At 54.5% G+C, this 22824-nt stretch overlaps 1 protein-coding gene across 2 annotated transcripts in view; it reads right to left on the bottom strand.

Moving 5' to 3' along the window:
• Positions 1-22824, bottom strand: part of IGF2R (insulin like growth factor 2 receptor) — a 102402-nt gene that overhangs the window by 21282 nt on the left and 58296 nt on the right. For both annotated transcript variants that reach the window (XM_027551976.1, XM_027551977.1), the window contains 16 exons: positions 21578-21757; positions 18437-18538; positions 17074-17175; positions 14302-14497; positions 11257-11427; positions 10358-10501; positions 10100-10275; positions 9760-9847; positions 9069-9284; positions 8196-8326; positions 7849-7946; positions 4483-4619; positions 3210-3400; positions 1435-1561; positions 617-736; positions 81-337 (listed from right to left, as the gene is read on the bottom strand). In XM_027551976.1, coding sequence (XP_027407777.1) covers positions 81-337; positions 617-736; positions 1435-1561; positions 3210-3400; positions 4483-4619; positions 7849-7946; positions 8196-8326; positions 9069-9284; positions 9760-9847; positions 10100-10275; positions 10358-10501; positions 11257-11427; positions 14302-14497; positions 17074-17175; positions 18437-18538; positions 21578-21757 — 2436 coding nt within the window. The remainder of the gene's footprint in view (positions 1-80; positions 338-616; positions 737-1434; positions 1562-3209; positions 3401-4482; positions 4620-7848; positions 7947-8195; positions 8327-9068; positions 9285-9759; positions 9848-10099; positions 10276-10357; positions 10502-11256; positions 11428-14301; positions 14498-17073; positions 17176-18436; positions 18539-21577; positions 21758-22824) is intronic.

Genomic DNA, 22824 nt, shown 5'->3' with positions numbered 1-22824 from the left:
GAAGCGGGTGGGGTGCCCCAGGACCCATGGGAGAAGTGGAAGGCCCCTAGGTTGGGCGGGCTGGGCCGCCCCGGACTCACCGTCTGCTCGCAGGCCAGGGGTGTGTGCCAGGAGAAGAAAAGCGTGCACGTGCGCTTGTCCAGGGAGATCAGCATGGGCCTGTTGGTGGGCCCGACCTCAGGCCTGCACACGAAGCTGATGACGCTCTTGTAGGTCAGGCCGGTCTTGGAGGGGCAGGGGGAGCCGCCCTCATACACCAGTTGCAAGACCTGGTCCACGTAGGTCAGCCTCTTGCTCGCCTTGCCCACGCTGATCCTGGTCTGCCCAAAGCAGGCCCCTGTGCCCAGCACAGAGCCGGTGGGAAGGACACACAGTCAGGGACCCAAAGCACTTGCTTCCTGATAACGTACTTCCTGCAGACCCGGATGCTGCAAGCCACAGCCTGCACTCCTGGTAGTGCTACCCAATTTCAGCAAATGCTACACGTCTAATACTTCACCCCATGGTTACAAATCACCCCCTCACAGCCCCCGCCCTGACCCCAAGAGGATTGCTGCCGATGAAGGCATCTGATCTCTTCGCTGGAGGGGGCGCGTGGAGGGCAGGCCGCACTCACCCACGCCGTTGGCGCAGTTCTCGTTGTCCCCGCACACGCTGAGGTAGACTAACCCCTTCTCGCTGTAGGCGGCGGTGAAGCCGGCCCGGCCGCTCAGAGAGCTCAGGTCAAACAGGTGTCCTGCACGGGGTGGGCGGTGGGACACAGTGACCCCTCACCCACCTGCTCAGACACGGATCCCACGGGCCATGAGGCCCCGGACTCCTTGTGATGAATCTGCCCCCTTCACCGGCTCGGCCCTGAGAACCTTCCTGACCCGCTAGAGAGTACTGGGGGGAGGTGGGCGTCCTCCTGGGGCCGGGCCTCAGCAGCTCCTGTGATTCGGGGTGGGGGGAAGTTGGGGAGGCCCAGACAGCACTTCCCGCTGCCAGAGAAGCACCCTGTGTTCCCAGTGCTGAGACTCAGCAGTTCCCTGGGTGCCCCTCCAACCTCACCCAGATTAACCCTGAAAGGGAACAGGAGATCGACTCCAGCTCCACAAGCCAAGAGCCAGGGACCGACAACCCCAGAAACAGGGGCAGTGGGAGCACAGGTTTCAGGGGGACTGGCCGTCTCCTCCACTGAAGGAGAGTCCCGAGTCAACAGCAGCCCGCAGAACTGGCACAAAAGGCCAACGTGCACCCTCCAGACAGGACACTGCCTGCTTCTCAACCTCATCCGGGGCCTCTCATCATGCCGGGGGTGGGGTGGGCGGGTCCCTCACTGCAGGGGCGGGGGAGGCCGGCGGGGTCCCTCACTGCAGGGGCGGGGCGGGGGAGGCCGGTGGGGTCCCTCACTGCAGGGGCGGGGCGGGGAGGCCGGCGGGGCCCCTCACTCACCCGTGGCGGGGTTGGTGACCTGGCAGTCGTCGTGCACGTTGCTCTTGACCGCGCAGGCGGCGGCCGTGGGCCAGGAGAAGGTGTATTCGCAGTCCTCCACCGCGCTGATGAACATGGGCCTGGAGTTCTAGAAACGAGCAAAGACAAAGGCGGCTGCCAACGGGCCACAGGGCGGACCTGGGAACAGCGCTGACCCCCGTCAACAGGAGCTCCCCTGCGCCGCCTGTGACTCATCCGTCCCGGGGTCTTCGTGGGACAGAGGCAGGTTCAGAAAAAGCAAGGGGTCAGTGTCTGCTCCGGAGACGCCCCCGAGGGCCCTGACACACACGGACGAGACGAGGCCTGAGATCCACGCAGGGGCCAGGGGTGTGTCCCTGCAGCCAAGCAGTGAGACGGGGCGCAGGGGACGGGTGGGCGAAGGATGAGCAGAGGGCCACCATGAGTCATGAATGAGGAAACCCTCGGTCATGCTCTAAAAACCGGAACTGAAGTTTGTTACGGGAACAAAAGGGGAAGCGCCTCCAGGACTAGTGACAACTTGCGAACCGACCGACCCCGCACCGCCCAGGCGAGGAGACTCCCCGCCTTCCGGACGTGCCTCGCCCACGTGGCTCAGGCCAGCCTGGTGCAGCAGGACCCTTCTCCCCAGATAACCCAGACCCAGGCACCTGCATGCAGAGCCCCCCGGGGCCCCTCAACTGTCCTGCTCAGCCATGAGCCTCTCCGCTCAGTCACACAGGGAGTCTATGAGGGCCCAGAGTGTCTGCACCCCAGGAGCTTGGGGGTCCAGGCTCAGCCTCCGCATAGTCTCCAGAGGAGAACCTCAGCATCCACCCCGTCCAGGGGGGCAGGCCTCAGGCCCCCAGGAGGCTCTCCCTGGGGCTCCCCCACCACCAATTCTGGCCACATGCAGCTAGACGATGACACTGAGTGGGCTAGCTCAGCCTGTCCTCATGGCCCGTAGCCACAACCCACAGCTTCCACAAAAGCACCTTCATCTCACAGATGGACTTGTCCCCACGGTAAAAAAAAAAAAACAGTCCAGGAAGACAATTAATTCTGCACCCACCTCCACACTGCACAGACCAACCCTCTGGGGAAGGGACTGCCCAGAGATGAGACAAGACTCCGGCTCTCATGCACCAACCACAAGCCAGCAACGGGGCCCGGAGCCTCCGGTCTCTCCTCTCTACCCTCGCCGGAGCTCGCGTTGGTAACGGGTGACCAGCTGAGAGGGATGAAGGGACTGAGGTGCACGGCCAGGAAGCGGCAGAGCTTGGCTTGGAACCAGGTCTGCCGACCTGCCGTTTTTACCCCTGAAGATGAGGGGCAGGCTGGCAAACAGCAGTTCTCTCTCCAGCCTCCAGGGGGCTGAGTCAGACTTTGACAATGATGAGTCACACAGTCATGTCGGACTCTTTGCAACCCCTCAGACTGTAGCCCGCCAGGCTCCTCTGTCCATGGGATTCCCCAGGCGAGAATACTGGAGTGGGGAGCCATTCCCATCTCCAGGGGATCTTCCCAGTCCTGGGACTGACGCTGCAGCTCCCACATTGCAGGCAGATACTCGACCACTAAGCCACCAGGGGAGCCCCTAACTCTGGAAGTTGAATTGCCAGGGTGGGCACCCAGGACCACAGGCCCAAGGCCGCACTGCCTGCGCCCCCTGTTAGGCCGGGTCACCCTGAGGGCTTCACCACGTACCCGAAGGAAGTGAGACGTCAGTCCTGCTGACTCAGGACCCACGCCAGGGTGGACACAGCTGGGTCACTCACCACGTGGCTCTCGCTGCACGTGAAGCGGATGGTGGTTGACTTCTTCCGAATCTGGTCTGGACACAAGTCACCGTCAACGTACTTCAGGAGGGTCAAGCCCTGGCTCCACTGAGGACTGTCCCGCACCCTGCCCAGGTTCACGGGCTTGGGGCCGCCCAGCAGACACACGGCCGCCTCCGGAGGGCACGGATCTGTAGCACAAGCAGAGACGATTAAGAGCGACCATTGGCCGCTTTCCAGACTAGGACTCACAAGGCACCTAACGTCTGGCACGCGACACTCTGACTCTAACGTCTGGCACGCGATACTCTGACTCTAACAATCACTCCAAAATACCAGTGGTTCCCATTGTTTAAGTCAGATGCTGATGACGCCACGAGCTCTCATGGCATGAAACATTAATTTACTGCAGATGGACTGGGGGGGGGTAGATGTGGAGAGTCAGGAGAATTCAGGACAGGACAGCCTCAGTTTTTCTGACCCCCAAATGGGATGAAGCCGAGAACACCCAGACTGAGCCCAGGGGACGTTGTGAATGGCCTATGTCCACGTGCTATCTTTATTTCAGAAGTCACCAAGAACTGCGCCAACTCCCCAGTCCTGGAAATGTCTGAGTTACCTGCCCGGGGAAAGAACGGGCGGGCCCCACTTCATGGACTGAGAGTGTGGGGTCCCAGGCGGCCAGCACACAAAACAGGGAAGTGGCCACGGCCACACCGCATGCAGCAGAGAAAAATCACTCAGGATGTGAGTGGGCTGCATAGACCTGCCAGGGAGACAGAACAAGCTCCGTCTGCAGGACCCCAGCAGGCCGAGGGGGGCATCGGGGTCACTCCAGGTTGCTGCTCCTGGTCCCCTGGGTCCAACCAGCTCTCGCCTCATCACTGGCACCAAGGGTCTGGGTGCATCGTACCAGGACCCCCACCCACTTTACTGTCAGTAAATACAAAGGGTGTGTGGCCACATGGCCATTCGCCGCCTTCCAATCTCCTGCCCTGGCTGAGAACCACCCACCACCGTGATTACCTCCCGCTACCTCCGTCTCTTGACACTTCAAACAGGTCCTCACGCTCCCAGCACGCCTTCAGCACTGACTTACCCTGGACCACACCAGGGCCTGGTCATCAAGACCCGCAAGTCCTCCTTCCACTCCCGGGCTAATGTGTCCCGACTCCCATGTCAGAGAGTGACATGACTTCGAAGAATCCGTCCTGACTCCCTTTCTCCCCCACAAACTCCCTACGAGCCCCGAGCCCCAGCGCCCCCCGCTCACCTGAGCCAGCCTGCGGGGACAGGGACTTGCACACGTTGATGAGGTAGTGCTCGGTGGACCCTGTGCCCGTGACAGCCTCCCAGTTGTCGCTGTACCTCGACAGAGACGAGAGGTCGTAGGTTTCCCCAGCCTCGTTTCTGCAGGGAAGGAAAAAGCGCCCCGGTAAGGTGCAGCTGGATTCCGATTCAGGCTTGAGCACCCCGGCTGGAAAGGCTCAGTGCACAGGAGGAGTGTACTCCTGACACTCCAGGGCACCAGACCCTACCAGAGGCTGGACTTGACCCCTGGGGTCTCCAGCTCCAGGCAGAATCAGCAACGACACAGCCTGAGCTCAGGAAACGCCAAGCCTTGGTGCAACGAGATTATGTACTCAACAACAACAGAAAAAGCAAAGTGTAGTGCGCGCCCTGCTCAGGGCAGTCAGGAGACAGGGGTACACAGACGGCTGACACACGCAGCGCCCAGGGCATCCCGGTCAGGCCACCTGCTGAACAAGCCCGAGGCCCCCAGCGGTTCCCGAAGTAAATGGGGCTGGCGTTGACCTCCCTGGAGAAAGTTTACTTTCTGCACGAACCCCAGGCAGGGACAGGTACTGAGAGCCAGCCCTCCGCCGGGTGCAGAGTCAAGGCTGAGAAAGACACTCAGCCTGCCCAGGGGCCCGAGTCAGGTGGGGACACAGGGCGGCCAGAGACACCACTTCACCTGGGGAGACCAGAATCAGCCACTCGTTCAAAACTACATGCCAAAGGCGGGTGGTGGTGTTGATGGAAACGGATAAAAATCGCCCATCCTATGAAGACTGGAGAGGCCACAGGTATTTTTTTTTTTTTTTAATGTACAGTAGAACAGATGGTAATCAGAGTACAGAGAAAAAATAAGGCAGGGAAGGAATGTGAAGTTTGGGAGGGGAAAGAGGAAGTGAGATTTTTAGACAGTGGCCAGAGAAGGCCTTTCTGAGAAGGCCATCTCTGAATAAGCTTAGGATGATGCGGAAGAGCCTGCCCCACAGGGAACCGGGCAGAGGGAGCAGTGGGAACCAGGAGCCTGGGGCACAGAACGCCAGGGTGTCCACAGGAAAACACGGGGCCCTGTGTGGACGGAGCAGAGCAGACAGGAGCCATGGCACAGTGGGAGCTGAGGCTGGCAGCGGGGCGGGGGGTGTTCCAGCCCACCAGACGACTTCAGCTGGTAGCTCCAAACGACACAGGGGCTTCATCGCATCGCGGGGCCGCAACGACATTGGCCTGGGTTGACTTACAACCTCCCAGGACCACTCTGGTCTACGGCCATACCACTCTGAACACACACCTGATCTCGTCTAATAAGACCTCTAACCCCTGTGCAGGGCCAGTCCACGGTGGCCAGGGGATCACTGAGGGGCCGCTGCACCCATGCAGGGGGAGACGGGGATGGTCAAAACGGGGGGCGGAGGGGGTTGGTGCTGCTTCTGGAAGACAGAACTCTAAGTACTTTGAAAGCTGAGGGACCATTAATGGGATGAGTGAAGGGATGGGGCTGGCATTAACATCGGCATCTGTGGGAGACAGACATTTGCAGAAGCTGATCCTCAAGAACTCCATAGAACGGATAGAGATTTACTGTAAACGGTTAAAGACCTAAAAGAAGAAACTGCAACTATAATAAAAGGGGGGTGGAGTGGAGAGAAGAAATGAGAAAGAGTACCAAACAGAACTCAGTCATGAAAATTAAAAAGACAACGAGCAGGTGGAAGAGCAAATCGAATCAGCTGATGAGAGAACCAGTTAACGGGAAATAGATCTAAGGAAACAGAATGCGGTACAGAAACAGATAAAAAAGACACTTAAAATATACAGTGCATACGACAGGCAAAGTTAAGATATGATTAATAAAAGGCCCACAACAAAAGGCAACCTTCAAAAATGCAGTCACTGAAAATACTCCTGAGTAACAGGCATACATCTTCAGTTTTAGGAAGTACCACCTTCCAAGCAACATAAATAACAAAGCCATGCGTAAGCAAAACAGACTGAGACCACAGAGCAAACCCAAGAGAACATGTACAGAAAAGGCAGGTTATCTGCCTGATAATGAAGCTAGGACTGAGAGGCCAGGCTCTCTAACAGCAACCCGAGATGGCTCACCTCCCAAGGGCTGGTGCACACACGCAGAAGCATTCACCTGGGCTTCTGTGCCAAGTGAGTGGTGATAAAACTGAGCCCTTTCACGTGAAGGCCAAGATTAACGCCACACACTCCCTACTGGTACAGGACCACCAGGCAGTGTTACGGTGCGCCTGGACCCCAGGGCCAGCTCCAACAGCCTGAGAAGCCAGCGTCGGAAGACGCACTAATTCCTTCCCAGTCCCAAGTGGGACATCCTGATACAAACTCCTTACCCCAACAGAGACCAGAGGCAAGCAATCTGCAAACAAGCACGCTGCGTAGCATTATACAAACAGAGTACTTAGAGAATGAAAATTAGGTCAAAAGGAAAGGGCGCAATGCAAAAAGGAAGAGTAAGCCAAAGAAACAGATATTTCTTTTCCTTTGCAAAGGGAAGAAATTTATATAGTCAAACAACCAATGAGTATTTTTTAAAACCACAACTTACAACTTATGTGAGAAGGAAAAAAATAAGTCAGAACTAAAACACTAGACCACAATCCTGTGGAGTTTGGGAGACTGTGTTTGGTGCTAAAACATTCTCTATTATTTCATGGTTGGAGGGGTGGGTAGAGCTATGGGTCAACTTTAGCTTCCTGTTAAATCAAAATTACATGTGTAAGGCAACCACTAAAAGAAAATGGATTATAACTCAGGGAAAGTGTGATGAGATTTTTTTAAAAGAAAACAAAAATTAGAATCCGTATCCTCAGAGATAATTAGAAGGACTTATGTGAAATTTAAAATAAAACTTTCCAAAGGACAGTTTTTTTTAAATTCAGAAAATATTCCAAAATGGAGTAAAAACTCATAGAAGATGAGCAACAAACTTTTTCACCAAATGTGCATGGTTCTTGTTGGAAATGGGACAAGGCCTTCAAAATTGAAGGAAACCTAATTTGACTCTGTCGTAATCCTAGTCCCAGCTAATCAGATCTGAGAGCAAGTCAGTGGCATTTTCAGACACTGCATGGGTCCTCTGCTACCCAACCTCTCCACAGTACAGGAGGATACACTCCAACAAAAAAGAATACAGAACAGAGGACCTAAAACCCAAGAAGCAAAGGACCTAAGCCAAGAGCGATCCAAGAGTTTAATATGCAGAACTAAAGCCTAGAGTACTCACCTAATCTAGTTCCCCGTCCCCACAGGCCACTATTGAAGCAAAGTATTACCGTGTAAACCGGACTGCCCCCCGAGAGTCAACGCCCCATCGACTTACTTGAACGAACACTCGGTCAGGTCGTAGGGCGGGCAGGCGTACTGCGTGCGCCACTCAAACAGGTAGGAGCAATCGGACGTCTCCTGGAGAAACACGGGCTGCAACGGCAGAGACGAGATGTGAAACGGGAAACCCTGGGTGGCCGGTGCTTAGGACGCATATCGGAAGGGACAGACCTGCTCATTAAGCTTGAGACAAAACTGATCGAGGTTTTGAACACTGAGTCTGTAAATCACACACTTGAACTAGGTTTAACCAGGAGGTTGCACGAGACAGTAAGAGCAGGCTCGTTTTATGAAAGACAAGGCAGCAAAGCCAGGGCGAAGTCCCGCCCTGAGTGCACTCACCGCCTGCGTGCTGCGGTCGCAGTAGAAAAAGATGGTGGTGGAACGCTGGTACACCTTGTGGCAGGTGTCGCCCCCGGTGTAGTTCATCTTCAGCACCCCATTCTCGTAGGTCAGCTTCTGATTAAACAGACCTGCCGAAGAAGCAGCCAGGGATGTGAGGATGGGCTCAGGAAGGCCCCAGCCGGTCAGCACAGACGCGGCCCATCGCATACCCTGAACAAACCCCCACAAGACCAAGCACGCCAGGCCTGCCAGCTCCTTGAACCAGGCCTCCTCTCACCCCAGGCTGTGACCTTCAAACCAACAGACACGCAGACCACAGACCAACAGATAGATGCCACGCAGACACTCCTTGACCTGATGAGCTCAGAGGATGCCGGCTCCTCAGGGAGGCCCATGGACTCACTCTGCCAGCTACTTTGTGATTTGTAAAAAAGTCGTAAGTGCATCACCACCTGCCCAGCTGCTGAGAGAGCGTGAGGACCGACAGTCTGCCCTACCAGTTTCACGGCCCAGCCCAGTACCAGACACGTGCCCTTCATCTCTGTTCTACAAAGTACCATGCCAGAGCACCTACCAGTAGTCCAGTGGGTCCCAAAGTTGGGATAAAAAAGAAGAAATATGAGCTGAGAACTAACCAGTGTCGCTAAGTAAGAATGAAATAAGCTCTTAACGACACGCGTCAGCGTGTGTCCTGTGAAACCAGCAACATCGCTAACACGCTGTTTTACCAGGACACAGCAGATGTACTTCTTTTTCAAGAAAGATACCGTCTGTAGATCTTAAAACACAAGATATAATCTATCATCTTAAATGTGGAATTCCATACTTAAATACGGAATTCCAAGAAGAGAAGGAAGAAAACCACAGTACCTGCCACTTTTTGAAATCCCTGGGGTCCCCGCTTTTCCTGGCATGATGAGATGACCTTGGACTTGTCACTGGTTGGGCAGACGCCGGATGTCAGCTCTCCGCAGACGCGGAAGTAATAGGTGTATTCGCCGGCCCGCACGACAGTGTCGTTCAGACCAAGAGGTATCAGGTTATACAGGTTGCCGTGCCTTGGGTCTCTCACCTCGCAGTAGTCTCCTGCAAGAACGTGAGAGGGGAAGGGCAATCACACACACACACACACACACACACACACACACACCTTCAGGCAAAACTTCTGCAACCTTTAATCAGCTAAGTACTGTCTTAAAACAGGCCTTAAATACCATTTCCACCTTCTCTCCTTCTAGCTTGTATGCATAAGACAAGCTGCCCACAGTCTTCTAGAAAAGCTTAGGTCACCGGAGGAAGGAAGATCCACTTAAAATCAAACCTCACGTTCACGCTCTCAAGTGTGAGACGCCAACAGCCCATCGACCCAGCAGGGGAGGAAAATGTCCCTGGTGAAGGGAACAATGGAGTGGAGTGGAAAATTCAAGGACAAGAAGCTATCCATCCACTAATAAATACATAGGCGTCTCGCGATCACGCCCAAGTCTTCACATCTAAGATGCTATCAGAGCACGCCCTACATCACACTTTCACAACTTAGGTGGGCGGGGCCAGGTCTTACCTTCCGCACGCACGACGGGACAGGCTTCCACGGTTCTCCAGAGAAACACATACTCACAGTCGTTCTGGAGCTGAAAGGTCGGGGAGCCCTGCAACGGAAACCAGCGCTCAGCACATGCTCATCCACTTAAGAAGGGAGTCAGAAGGTAGCAGGATGGACACGCAACTCTTCACCTCCATGAGAGAAATACATGGACAGCCCTCAGGAAACACACCAGACCAGGACATTCTGGTCCAATCCCATCAACAGCCTAAAACCCCCCAACACTCCGGCAAGTTCAACATCAGATGCAAGGCCTGGAGTCTGGGGGAGGCGGAAAGGAGGTTGCACGGACACGCACCGTTGTGTGGGCACACTCGAGGTTTATCCTGGTGGAGAAACGCTGGTTCTTGCACTTGTCCCCGTTGACGTAGACGAGGCTCAGGGACCCGTTGGCGCCCACCTGAGGACTGATCTGCACGACGCCTAGGTTCAACTTGCTGTCTTCCGTCACCAGGCAGGACCCCACAGCGGTGCCTACAAGGGCCAGGAGACAGCGTTGAAGGTGGCGGGAGGGGAGGAAGGCCAGGTGAACTCGAGTCCAGGGCACGGCACGCACCGTGGCAGCCGGGAATGTACGGGAGAGGCGTGCACACGCTCAGGTAGAAGGTCCTCTTCTTCCCCTCATCGAACGTGTCAACCGCAGTCCACGGCTTCCTGGCCTTGCTCAGGCCACTCAGATCATACTCGTTCCCGGCGGGGTCTGAAATACACGGGAGCACTGCAGAGCCCTGCCCTCCTGGTAGCTCTGGACACCACCTTTCAACCCCTTAAGGAGGCAGGAACTTAACACTCGTAACAGAAATGAGCAGACCCACAGGAAGCCGACAGGCACCTCCTGCAGAAACATGCACCAGCCCTGACGCTCAAAACTGCCACGACGGGACTTTCCCAGCGGCCCCGTGGTTGAGACTTGGCGCTTCCAATGCAGAGTTCGACCCCTGGGCAAGGAACTAAGATCCCACACGCTATGTGCCACAGACAAACTTTTTTTTTAAGTAAAAAAAAATTAAAACTTTAGTGATTCCTAATTTTAAAAATTTCTTTTAATTCCAACACAGAAACAACCAACCAAAGAAACCAGCTGTTACAACAGAGCACCACGGCTGAGGAGGTGGGGGCCGCCACAAAGAGTGAGGATCCAGCTCAGAATCGGGGACCCCTTTCAGAACTTTATCCTCTTATCCTCTTCTCCCTCCAGTAAGGAGCTCCAACAGTGCACTTGATTTTTCCCCCCCTAGTTTTCTTCTTTGTTCGTAAGTAGCTTCTGATCCCAAACGATAGCTCAAAACCATGAACCCAGATTCACTTCAAGAGAAGTTTTACAACTCTAAGCATCATTCAAGGGAAACATGTAACACAAATGTCATGCTGCCTGAAAATAAAACACACACACACACGCACATATACACACACATATGCTCACAGGCACGCACACACACTTCCAACCGGTCTCACCTGTGACTTGGCAATCTACCGGAGAAGGTACACAGGCCAGCGCGGTTTCAAACTCGAAGAAAGTGTCCCGGATCCCCAGGCTAGAGTCGATGTCCTGGTGCAGGAACTTGGGTGTCCCTGGGTAAACGTCATCATTGCAGACGAAGCGGATGATGAAGGCATCAGCCCTCCCTGGGAACAGAAGGCCAGACTGTTGAGAAACAGCAGTGACCACAGCGTCGCCAGACACACAGCTCACTGGGACAGCGTGCCCAGACATGAGCCTCCAGGCTCGTCTAAGACAGTGTCTCAGCACCCAATCTGTTCCAGGGACCTGAGCTAAGAAGAGGTCACACTCATTGGGACAGTGACCCTCGTAAGGAAGGTTCACACCATGAGCACGGTGTCTTGGCATTCCTCTATTCCAAGAAGGATGAGAGCACTACATCCATTTATCCACCCAAACACTAGAAAACCACCACTCTCCTTCAAGGGTTTATTCAACAATGTTTACTACATTCATACTACACACAGGAGTGAGAGAAACAGAAAAAAACTCGCTCTCCTGGGAGCTGACCCTCAAGGCTGCTCAGCGCCCTGACAGTGAGCAGACTTCATGCAGCCTCGGCAGGACAGATGGAAATGCAGGAAGACACTGCAGGATGGGGCTGAGAAACCCCAGGGTTTGGCAGGGGGGGGACAAGGCACGATGGCTGGGCTCACTGGAAGGTGCCATCTGACCCCAACCCTGCAGAAGGGAAGAAAAGAACCGCCTGGCTGTCTAGAACGGAGACTGCCGTGAGCAGCGGGAAACACCAAGGACGAGGGCTCAGATGGGGAGGGTGGGCCTGCCTGGTCGAGGAGCAGGAGGTCGGAGGGGCCCGAGCAAGGAGCAGCAGGGCTCCCGTGGCCACTGGACAGGCCTGGCTGCTGCTCTGGGCACACGGGGAACCCTGAGCCAGGAGGGGGTGGTCTAAGCCAGGAGTGATACAACCCAACACTTCGAACATCACTCGACTTGCGGAGCCGAGCACAGACCACTGGGGAGGCGGGCAGGGAGGAAGTGGAGGTGGCACAGCCAACATGGAGGCTCCTGCGGGGAGGGGACCACGTAGGCAGAGGCTCCACAGAGGGAAGAACCCCGGAGTCATTACCATGTTACTGAGTCCCGCAGTGGTCCCCAGAGATGCCTGGTTTTCAAGGGAGGACACTGAAGCGGAGGGAGAGGGAGGGACAAGCCTGGAGCAACACAGCTCTAAGGTCAGACGTGCACTGCACCCCCGGGGGGCTGCTGGCGCCTGGATCCCAACCCAGCAGAGAAATGTCAGCGGCTGTCAGCCGCACGACCACACTGATAACCCCGCAAGAGACAAAGGGTCGTTTTCCAAATTAGGGTAAAAAATATATATGTATATATACACACACATACACATAAATGTCTAATCTAGTTCATTATTAAACAGTGGGGTCATTTTCCAAATTAGGACACACAAAAAAGGATACATAGATGCCTAATCTATCCCATTTTTAAACAGTACCCTGGAACTGGAAACAAAGAGAATTATAAACAAGACGGAAGGGACTTCTCTGATGGTCCAGTGGTTAAGATTCTGAACTTACACCGTAGAGGGCGTGCATTCAATCCCTGATTGGGGAACTAAGACCCCACGTGCCACACAGGGTGGCCAAAAAAATTTTTTTTAATAAAATATCAATAAAAAACAAGAGTGAAGCACATTTCTTTTTGGGTATTGAGGTGAGTGAGCAGCTGACTCTTTGGACCCAGAGGTGAAGAAGTTTACATCTATAAAGCAAAGGATTCCCGTCCCCCTGGGCTCTACGAACAGACTAAAATCATCCGTCTGTGTCTGAATCCTCCCCAACAAATGAGGTATAATGAGAGCAATTCCCTTTCTAGGCCAACCCTTCATAGACCCAACAGCAGCCCCCAGACCCAGGTCTTCTGTCCTCGAAGTTAAGAAGACCCCTGATTTTTAGCCCCTTCCCAGGAATCCTGAAATCAGCCTTTCAACACCCTACGGTCCTCTTCCCGGTGTGTTAATGGATCTGTCAGCTTGAGGCAGGGTGCACAGCACGAGCTGACGACCGCAGACTGGCAGAGCCATCCCCACTCCCTTCCGGATCTTGGCTCCCTCTGACATGGACTCAGACAGCCCGTTATTTTGGGCACCAGACATCACACAAATGCCCCTTCCTGAGCCCACCCCAGTGCAGTGAGAAGTGCGCAGGTCCAGAAGTCAGACCACGTGGGTTCCGACCTCAGCTGTGCTCATTACCAGCTGCATGGCCCTGGACTGTGTGTGTGGGGGGCACCTCTGGGGGCCTCTGATCCGCAACACTGAATAAATGTGTCTGTCGGCAGAACCAGGATTAGAAGCAAGAGACCTGGCTCCCAGTACTGGCTCTCTGTCCAGGGCGCGAGGCCTTCTGGGCCTTCATCACCTGGGACGCCAGGAGGTGGTTAAGAAGCACATACGCCAAGAATGAGGGGCCTGGGGTTGGTGGAGAACCAAGCAGTTCAGCACACACAGCACCTCCACGTGGGACCGGCAGGCGGCGGCCAGCACGCGTGCACGGCAGCTGCTACTCCACCACCACCGTCCCCCAGGGCTCTCACACTCAGCGTCACACCTGATGACGCCAAAACAGCAACTATCTGTTTACAGTCACAGCTGCAGGAAGGAACAGAAATGAGAACCCAGTAAAGATGGCAAAACTGTTATTATCTTCACCCATCACTTCAATATCTGAAAAACAGGGGACAAGAGGCCAAGTGAACACTTTCTTATCAGAGCAGCTGCTGGGGGAAGATGCTGGGGGTTGCGGGTGTGAACAGAACCCAGCAGCCTGGGACCCTCCGGCTGCAGAATGCACTCAGGGGCTGGGGAAACACCCTGGAGGCCAGGCACGCATGATGCACGTGAGGCCAGAGGGCAGCCAGACCCGGAGCGTCTACGGACGCGCACGTTAGTCTTGGAAAGGTCGACAGTCACAAAACCACCAGGATGCTGGTGAGTCGCTAAACCAACAGGGATCTGAGCTCACCGTTGGGGTGGGAAGGAAGCCCCGTGTAGTTTAGGGTTATAAAGCCCTCGGTGGACAGCTGCAGGCTCTTCTCCAGGCCCACCAGCCTGCCCGGCTTCAGGGTCTTCATGTCGTCCATCTGGACTTCTGCCTCGCAGCCGGAAGCTGGCTTCCCATCCAGGGTGCCACAGGCGGGCATGTCACCGCACACGTTGAACTGCAGGCCAGAGGGCGAGAACCGCACACCAGCTCAGGCTGCGTGACCCACCGCAGACACAACCCCGCAACGCAAACCCTGCCCTGCCAAACAGCTGCTACTCTTCAATATCACGCAAATGACCAACCTGCCACGTCTGGGCAATTAAATCCTAAAGCTAGTACATAAGGCAAAAACCAAAGCCCAAACAGCAATGCCCATAAACTGCCTCTAATGGTTTAGACAGCCCTGTATCTTTAAATGTATGAGACAGTCTGCATGCAACAATATATGCCAATATATATAGCCAGAATGTTGCAGTATTTTTGATTGTAATAGGAAAAGCACATATGGCTGAAGTCACATTAAAAAGTAAATATAATGGCATACCCCTGTTGTTTTTATTTAAATAAAAGGTTTTTGTTGTGTAAAAACCTGTTTTATGTTCTGAAAAACTGTTTTAAACATTCTGAAATTCTGGAAAAACCTTCCTATGGCTTTATGAAGTCACATATGAATGTGATATATGTGAATATACATATGTGTGTTTTATAGGTATATGTGAATACACATGTGTATTATATAATACACATAACTCGTTTCATTTAGAAAAAGTACAGGTAAGATTTGCCAACATGATCGATTCCCACACATTCCTAACCTGCTTAATACTAATCTAACAATGTTCCTGAAAATTCTTGCTCTAAGTTTATATCCATAAGATATGACACAGAAAACTGCACGTTATTTAACCTTTTATCTGGTCCTCTTTTATGTAATGATTTATCCATTTACACTAGATAAAGACTATTATTCAGTTATATACTAGTAGGCATTTTAGAAATGATTCATTATTGTCAAAAAATTAATTAAAATTTGATTTTTCTCCCCAAACCTGAATTGTTAATCAAATCTAAACGTAATTAGATGCATCCAAATTTGGAAAAAGTAGATCCCCCTGTATTTCTTTTTTACTTTTAATTGGAGAATAATGGCTTTACAGTACTGTGCTGGCCCTGTATCTCTCGAAGCTACTGACACCGTTCCACTTAAATCCAGCAGTTGACAGAATGAAGCGTAACTTGCTCTTGGGTGTGAGACACGGACAGATTTCTCTATCACCAGTCCGTGTTTATGGACAATGTACACAAAGTTAAGATCTCCGTACACAGAGTCTTTCCTTAAGATCACAGTTTCCTATCTAAGAAACAGCCACAGGAGAACACACCCAGGCCGATGGCCTGCAGCCACGTGGGCTGCGCGGCCACAGAAGCACACAGCCAGCAGGAGGACACGTGGCGGCCCAGCCCTGCAGGGCCAGGTGCCAAGATGCAACGCCAAGTAGTCGGCTGGTGGGCGGTGCTGTCCGAGGCCCTGCTGGCAGCACAAAGCCCAGCGCCCTGGCTCCCGGGAGCCTGGTCACCCCACCACTACCGTCATCCAGAGCCTGTCCCTGTTGTCTGCGACCCTGCACCCGTCACCTCCTCCGGCCCCCCAGCCACCGCACAGAAGAGCCTTTCTGGCTGGTTCTCCATGGGATCACCTCTTCCAGCATGGCCCCGACAGAGGTCGTCATCTTGTCTGGCATGTTATTCCGGGCTCACCTCCTCGGGCAAGTCCTCCAGGGGACTTACCTCTTCTGACAAATCCCCTAAGGGGCTCGATCTTGAAGTTCCTGTCTGCCTCTCGCACTCACACAGGCAGCCAAATACACTGCAGTCACCTATTACAACCTGTTACGAACCAAACTCTAGGGCGGCAACTTCTGAGAGGGGGTGGGGAAGGGAGGCACCACGAGTACCGTGCTGCTGGCTGACAAGCCCGCCATGTGTCGGTGACAAGCCCCACTGGGGGTCTCGAGGCTCCAGAGGAACCTGCATGCCCTCCCACATGCGCTGTGCCTACAATGCCCCCCCCACCCCCGTACTGGTTTTATGACATTCTCATCCCAGCTTCCTTTGGGATGAGACCCCCGCTTCAAAGGTTACTCTCTTCTTCCAGCGTGGGTTCTGCTAGGAAAAGTTAAACCAAAATACAGATTTTTAAAAACCTCTCTCTGTCCAACAGTGCTTAGTTTATAATGGAACACACTAAGTGGAGTTTCTCCTCTTCGCTGCTCCAGACACACTGCCAGGGCCGCCCACAAAGGAAGGGCTGTCTGAAGATTCTGGAGCACGCCATCAGCTCGTCTCCCTTTACAGGCAAGCATGATCAACATTTCCTTTTGACCAGGGACTCGAAACCCCAGTGGGCATGAGAACCAGCCTGCTGGGCCCCACCCCTGAGATGCTGCCCTGGCCACAAGTTCGCAGGCCATGTGCATGCTGCTGGCCTGGGACCACCAGGCCAGATGTAGGGCCAGGACCAGGAGCAGCCCATCTTCTGTTCCTAGTTCCCATCTGCAGAGCAGGAGGGGCAAGGGTTTCACCTCATCTCCACTTACACTTGGACTCCTTGCCTCCTCCTGGGCGAGGGCTGCCATCCGTGCCCTGGGAGGCTCCTAAGGACACCTGCCTCCCCCGTCACGAGATGAGGGTGACCTCTGTGCCTCCTCCCATCCTTCCAAGGCAAATCAGAGTGCACCCCGCAAGTCTTACCAGAAACGTCTTCCCGATGCCCAAGACCACGTATCCTCGGGAATTGTTCAGTGGGTTCAGATCAAACACGTACCCGCTGTTGGGGTCCTTGATGGAGCAGACCTGCGGGAATGAAAGGGGCGAAGAGGCACATTCAAACCCAGTCCCGGAGGACATGGCAGGGACAGAGCATCGCCCACGCCTGTCTGGCACTGACCCCATAGGAGAAGCAGCCCCGGGCGAGCTCATGGCCCCTTTTGGTGCCGCATCTGAGGCGCCCCAGGTGGGACAGAAGCTCAGCGGTGCCGCCCTCCCGAGACCCTGAGACTGCTGTATTCACCCGAACAAGACCACGGCTGAGCCCCGAGGAAAAGTGAGGAATCATAAGTGAAGTGAAAGCCGCTCAGTTGTATCTGACTCTTGGCCACCCCATGGACTAGACAGTCCATGGAATTCTCCAGGCCAGAATACTAGAGTGGGTAGCCTTTCCCTTCTCCAGGGGATCTTCCTGACCCAGGGATCAAACCCAGGTCTCCCACATTGCAGGTGGATTCTTTACCATCTGAGCCACCAGAGAAGCCCTGGAATAGCCTATCCCTTCTCCAGGGGATCTTCCCAACCCAGAAATCGAACCGGGGCTCTCTTGCATTGCAGACGGATTCTTTACCAACTGAGCTATCAGGGGGACCCAAATCAGAGACAGGTCCATGAGAGATCCACAAATAACTCCCTGTCTCTCTTCAATTCTAGGAGGCGCAGTGAGCCCCCTCCCCGTGTCTTCTTTCCACCCCGCCCACCCTACGCAAAGACCGGCACAGGGGCTTCAGAAAGCCCTGCCGGCGGGCAGGGGCCCGTGGGCTCCCACCCGCATGCTCCGGGTACACTCCTCTGGGGGACCTCTGCCACTCAGAGGAGACTTGAAAAGGGAGGTGAGGACAGCAAGCAAGGCAGAGGCAGGGGCGTGGCTGGGGTCAGAGCGCGAAAACCTCGAGCGCCACGTGAGCCACCCGGGCCGTAGCCTACGGCCGAGGGGCCACCGACGCATCCCGGGTGTGGCCGTGATGTGAAATTAAGCCTCTGTCCCCACAGTGGCAGAGTGCCCCGGGGCCCCCGTGAGGCCGGAGGGACAGCGGGAGGGAGAGGGAGGGCGGGGTCTGGGAAACTGGGGAGCAGAAGGGAAGTCCTGGTTCTCATCCCAGGATGGGAGGTGAGCCAGGGCAGAGGGCGGGGAACACAGGACCCCTTCCAAACGCCTGCTGTCCAGGCAGGGATTAAGAGGCCAGAGGGAGGGGTGGGGCCAGGATGCAGGGCGGGGCCGGAGGGAAGGGTGGGGCCAGAGGGAGGGGGCGGGGCCAGAAGGGCGGGCCCAAGACCCCACCGGTACCTGGTCTATGTCCGTGGTGATTCGGATAGGACAGGCTGCCGCCGTGTTCCACAGGAAGCTGACCACACACTCCCAGTTGAGAGAAAATATGGGATGGGTATACTGAAAGGCCAAATCCGGGATACAAGTCAACTCAAAGCCATGAAACATGCTCTAACCACCAGAACACTAGTGGGATAATAAGAATTCAAGTCGGTGGATTAACATACAGCGGAGCAGGTGAGGAGTTAACCTGCCTCATCTGATGAGGATGTCATCCTTCCTACTAAGGAGACTGCTCTCTCTTACACGTGAATGCCAGTTAATCTACCTGGGGGGTCACACCAAGAGTAAATGGTAGAACTGGGATCCAAATCTGGGTCAGAGTCTGAGACTGCGCTTTTGAACACCATTCTACACCCAGAGTTGGACTATAAAGAAAGCTGAGCGCTGAAGAATTGATGCTTTTGAACTGTGGTATTGGAGAAGACTCTTGAGAGTCCCTTGGACAGCAAGGAGATCCAACCAGTCCATCCTAAAGGAAATCAGTCCTGAATGTTCATTGGAAGGACTGATGTTGAAGCTGAAACTCCAATACTCTGGCCACCTGATGTGAAGAGCTGACTCATTTGAAAAGACCCTGATGCTGGGAAAGATTGAAGGCAGGAGGAGAAGGGGACGACAGAGGATGAGATGGTCAGATAGCACTACTGACTCAATGGACATGAGTTTGAGTGAACTCCGGGAGTTGGTGATGGACAGAGAGGCCTGGCGTGCTGCGGTTCATGGGGTTGCAAAGAGTCGGACACGTCTGAGCGACTGAACTGAACTCAACTACACCCAGACACAGAACAGCTGGGCCCACGGGCCAGGTGCACATGAGCACGGCCACGCCACTGCGGACCCAGGCAAGGCTGGCTGACGGGGTGAGGTGTGCTCGAACATGAGCCACATCAGCTCCCACACGGGCACAGTCTCCACAGCCGGCCAGACACCCAGGGTGTGATCAGTCTCAGGGGGGGACCTCCGCCACCCTCCCTGACAGAGGACTTGGTGGGGGGAGGGGAGTCATGGAGAAGCTGAGCCACCCAGCCAGACACGCGGGGGAAGGGGACACAGCCGCTAGTGCCCACGCCTCCCCACCCTCTCCGCTGCGGCATCACCCACGGTGAACTGCAAACACGCCTGTCCCTGCGGCCCCACCAAGTGGCTGTGAAGAGCCCGGGGGGACTGCAGCACAGCACCCCCGGAGACGTGGCTCTCTGTTCGCTCCGTGTTGCCTGGGCCCACGAAATGCACCAGGCCGTGGACCGGTGCTGAGGAATACAGTAACAACGTGAAATTGCTGTGAAAACTGAAAAACACCGTCTAAATAGGATGACACAGGGAAGCTAAAAAAATAAGGGTCTGAGAGGGCTTCCTAGAATTGTCCAGTATCTCCACCACAAAGAGATTCCAGAGAGGGGAGTGGAGGGGGATGAGGCCCAGCAGAGGGGAGAGAGGGGCCCAGGGTGGGGTTCGGAGGGGCCCCGGAGGCGGCCAGCGAGGTCCCAGCTGCTCAGCCAGCATTCCTTCCTGGCGCTGAGAGCAGAACTCGGGAAGCCCAGCTCACGCTTATCAGTGTGTGTTTATGGCTTAGCTATGCGAAGCTTTGCTTGTACAAGCCGAGCTCAGCCCGCCAGCCTTCTCCTCCCCTTATCAGGGCAACTTTCTTAAGCTCTTAAGACGTGATCTCCTGGGAAAAAAATCGTGTGCTGGCAAAGGACAGAGAGAACTTGACGTCTGTAAGATGACTAGGATGGAAGTGACCGAGCCCCCCGCCTGCTAGGTGGAATGGACTCACTGGGCCAGTAACATGTCCACCAAAGTGGAGGACGCTGCAACTAACCCTTTCGAAGCACCTCTATCATCCCCACTGCACGTCCATCGAAGGGCTCGGTGACTGCTCAAAAAACACGTGATGCAATCGTAAATGTAAAACTCCAGGTTAAAAAAAAAAGCAATTAGGTTTAGAATAACAATGGACACGGTGGAAATGGACCCAGTGATGGGTCCACAGCACTGTGACAGCATCAATGCCACTAAACTCTACACCTAGAAATGGCTAAGATGGTAAATTTTGTGTTATACTGATATATCTTCTACCACATTGCTTTTTAAAAACCAGCAGGGAATGAGTGAAGTGAGACAGAGAAAGAGAAATATTGTGAGACACCCCTTACATGCGGACTCTAAAACGAAATGACACAGTAAATGAAGTTATTTACAAAAGAGAAATGGACTCACAGACTTAAGAGAATGAACTTAGGCTTCCCAGGCGGGAAGGACGGGGGGAAGGGACAGTTAGGGAGTTTGAAGGGACATGCACACACTCCTGTATTTAAGATGGATAACCAACAAGGACCCGCGTCGTGGCACAGGGGACTCTGCTCAACTGTAAGTGGCCACGCTGGGTGGGAGGGGAGTTCAGAGGAGAATGGAGACTCAGAACTGTGCGGCTGAGTCGTTCTGCTGTCCACTTGAAACCATCAACAACACTGTGAATCGGCTAAACCACAATACAAAATAAAAAGTTAAAAAAAAGAAAAGCGTAGACTGTATATAATGACCCCAAAGCATCCGCGCGTCGTGTTTTCTCTTCTGCTCAGCCCTGGCTAAGGAGCTCGGGCCCGCCTGCAGTCTCCATCACCTCCTCCATTTCCCAGCCTAGAGATTTCATTCCTGCTTTCCCAACAGACCGCTCGTTATTATTCTGTCGGTGTCCACCCACAGGGCCCAGCCTCCATTCCCTCATCTGTGAACCATGGTGTTTGGACCAAGCCATCTCTAAGACCTCTTCTGCTATGGGGTGTGGCCCTCAGATCACAGAACTGTGGGGCCCTCCAGAACTCACAGAAACTCACATGCAGGACGGCGTCTGTGTGGCTCAGAGAGAAAGCTCACGTCTAAGGGAACACCTTGCAGTGTGCATCCCAAGCCAGCACGTAGGGCTTGGGCGTAACCTGGAGGAGGACAGGTGCAGAAGCACCACTGCCGTGGCCCTGGCCTCCCCGAGTCTGCAGCACATTCGGACCTGAAGTAGAAGCAAGCAGAACCCGCGTCCCATGCAGAGATAGAGGAGCCCGACCAAACGAGGCCACGGCGCTGCCCCGCCCCCCTCACCAGGCTGCCGGTAGAGCAGACAAGGTGGATCCTGGTGGTGTAGGTGGTGCGCCTCTGGTCGCTGGTGGTGCAGGCGGAGCCGTTGACGTACTCCAGGAGCAGGCTGCCGCTGTCCTCCACCATGGGGCCCGTCTTCGCCACCCCCAGGTTGCTGATGGAGACGGTCTCAGAGTACGAGCCCTGCGAACACACGTGGCTGTTAGCTTTCCCTCTGGAGAGACCAACTGTGTTCTTCACTACTGACACAGTGGGTGTTTCATTATGCACAGCAGGTGTGTCCTACAGATTTGCCACAGATGCTGGATTAGCGAATTCGAACCACCACTCCTCTGCAGAGGGGAAACACAGTCCGCCCTCGAAACCCACAGGTTCTGCATCTGCAGGTTCAACCAACTTCAGATGGAAAACACTCAGGGGAAAGAAATCCCAGAAAGCTCCAAAAAGCAAAACTTCCATTAGCCACCCACGTCTACTAGCACAGCACTGACACTGTGTCAAACGCTGTGAAACCACGGGGCGGATGTGCACCAGGGCGTGTGCAGACACTGCGACACTGCGCATCACGGACTTGCGCATCCTCGGGTTCTGGGGACCAGCCAGGACCCTAGAACCAATCCGCTCCCCGCACACCGAGGGAGGGGGGACGTTTATCTCTATGGACATTTATCTCTCACAGACTTCGATCCTGATGCCTCAAAACCCTGGTAGATCCTTTTTATTTCACAAAAGTGAAAACGCAGTTCAGACATGTTAAGCAACCCATCCAAGGCCACTCCTCTCCCAGGCATTCGAGGAAGGACCAAGCCCGGTCCACGTGTGGCCAGGAGCCAGGATTGTCCGGCCACCACACTGCCCGCCCCCTCTCGCCTCCGTTGTTTGGACGTCTGGGTAGCAGAACCGAGACAAAAATGCAGAGCCATGCCAGGCCTCTCTGCACATGTCCACGACAGACCGTGAGAACACCCGGGCACTGATTTGGGGTCACGAATGAACGGTAGCGAGTAGACCGCTTGCAAATACAGAATCCATGAATAATGAGAGCAGACTGTCCTTGGAGGCCGTTGCTCCAACCCAGAGCACACACGTGCCCAAGTGCACGCCAACACACCACCACGCTCCACTCAACCAGCAGGGTGCGCCCGTCAGCTTCCCTGAAATCATCTCTGAGCTGCCGTGTAACGGACCCCGGGAAAAGTACATCCTCGACATGCTATTTTTAAAGAAGCACACAGACATCTTTATTTTAA

This window comes from Bos indicus x Bos taurus, chromosome 9, assembly GCF_003369695.1.
Source record: "Bos indicus x Bos taurus breed Angus x Brahman F1 hybrid chromosome 9, Bos_hybrid_MaternalHap_v2.0, whole genome shotgun sequence".
NCBI classification, from domain to species: Eukaryota; Metazoa; Chordata; class Mammalia; order Artiodactyla; family Bovidae; genus Bos; species Bos indicus x Bos taurus.
This window is presented reverse-complemented; position numbering and strand designations above follow the sequence as displayed.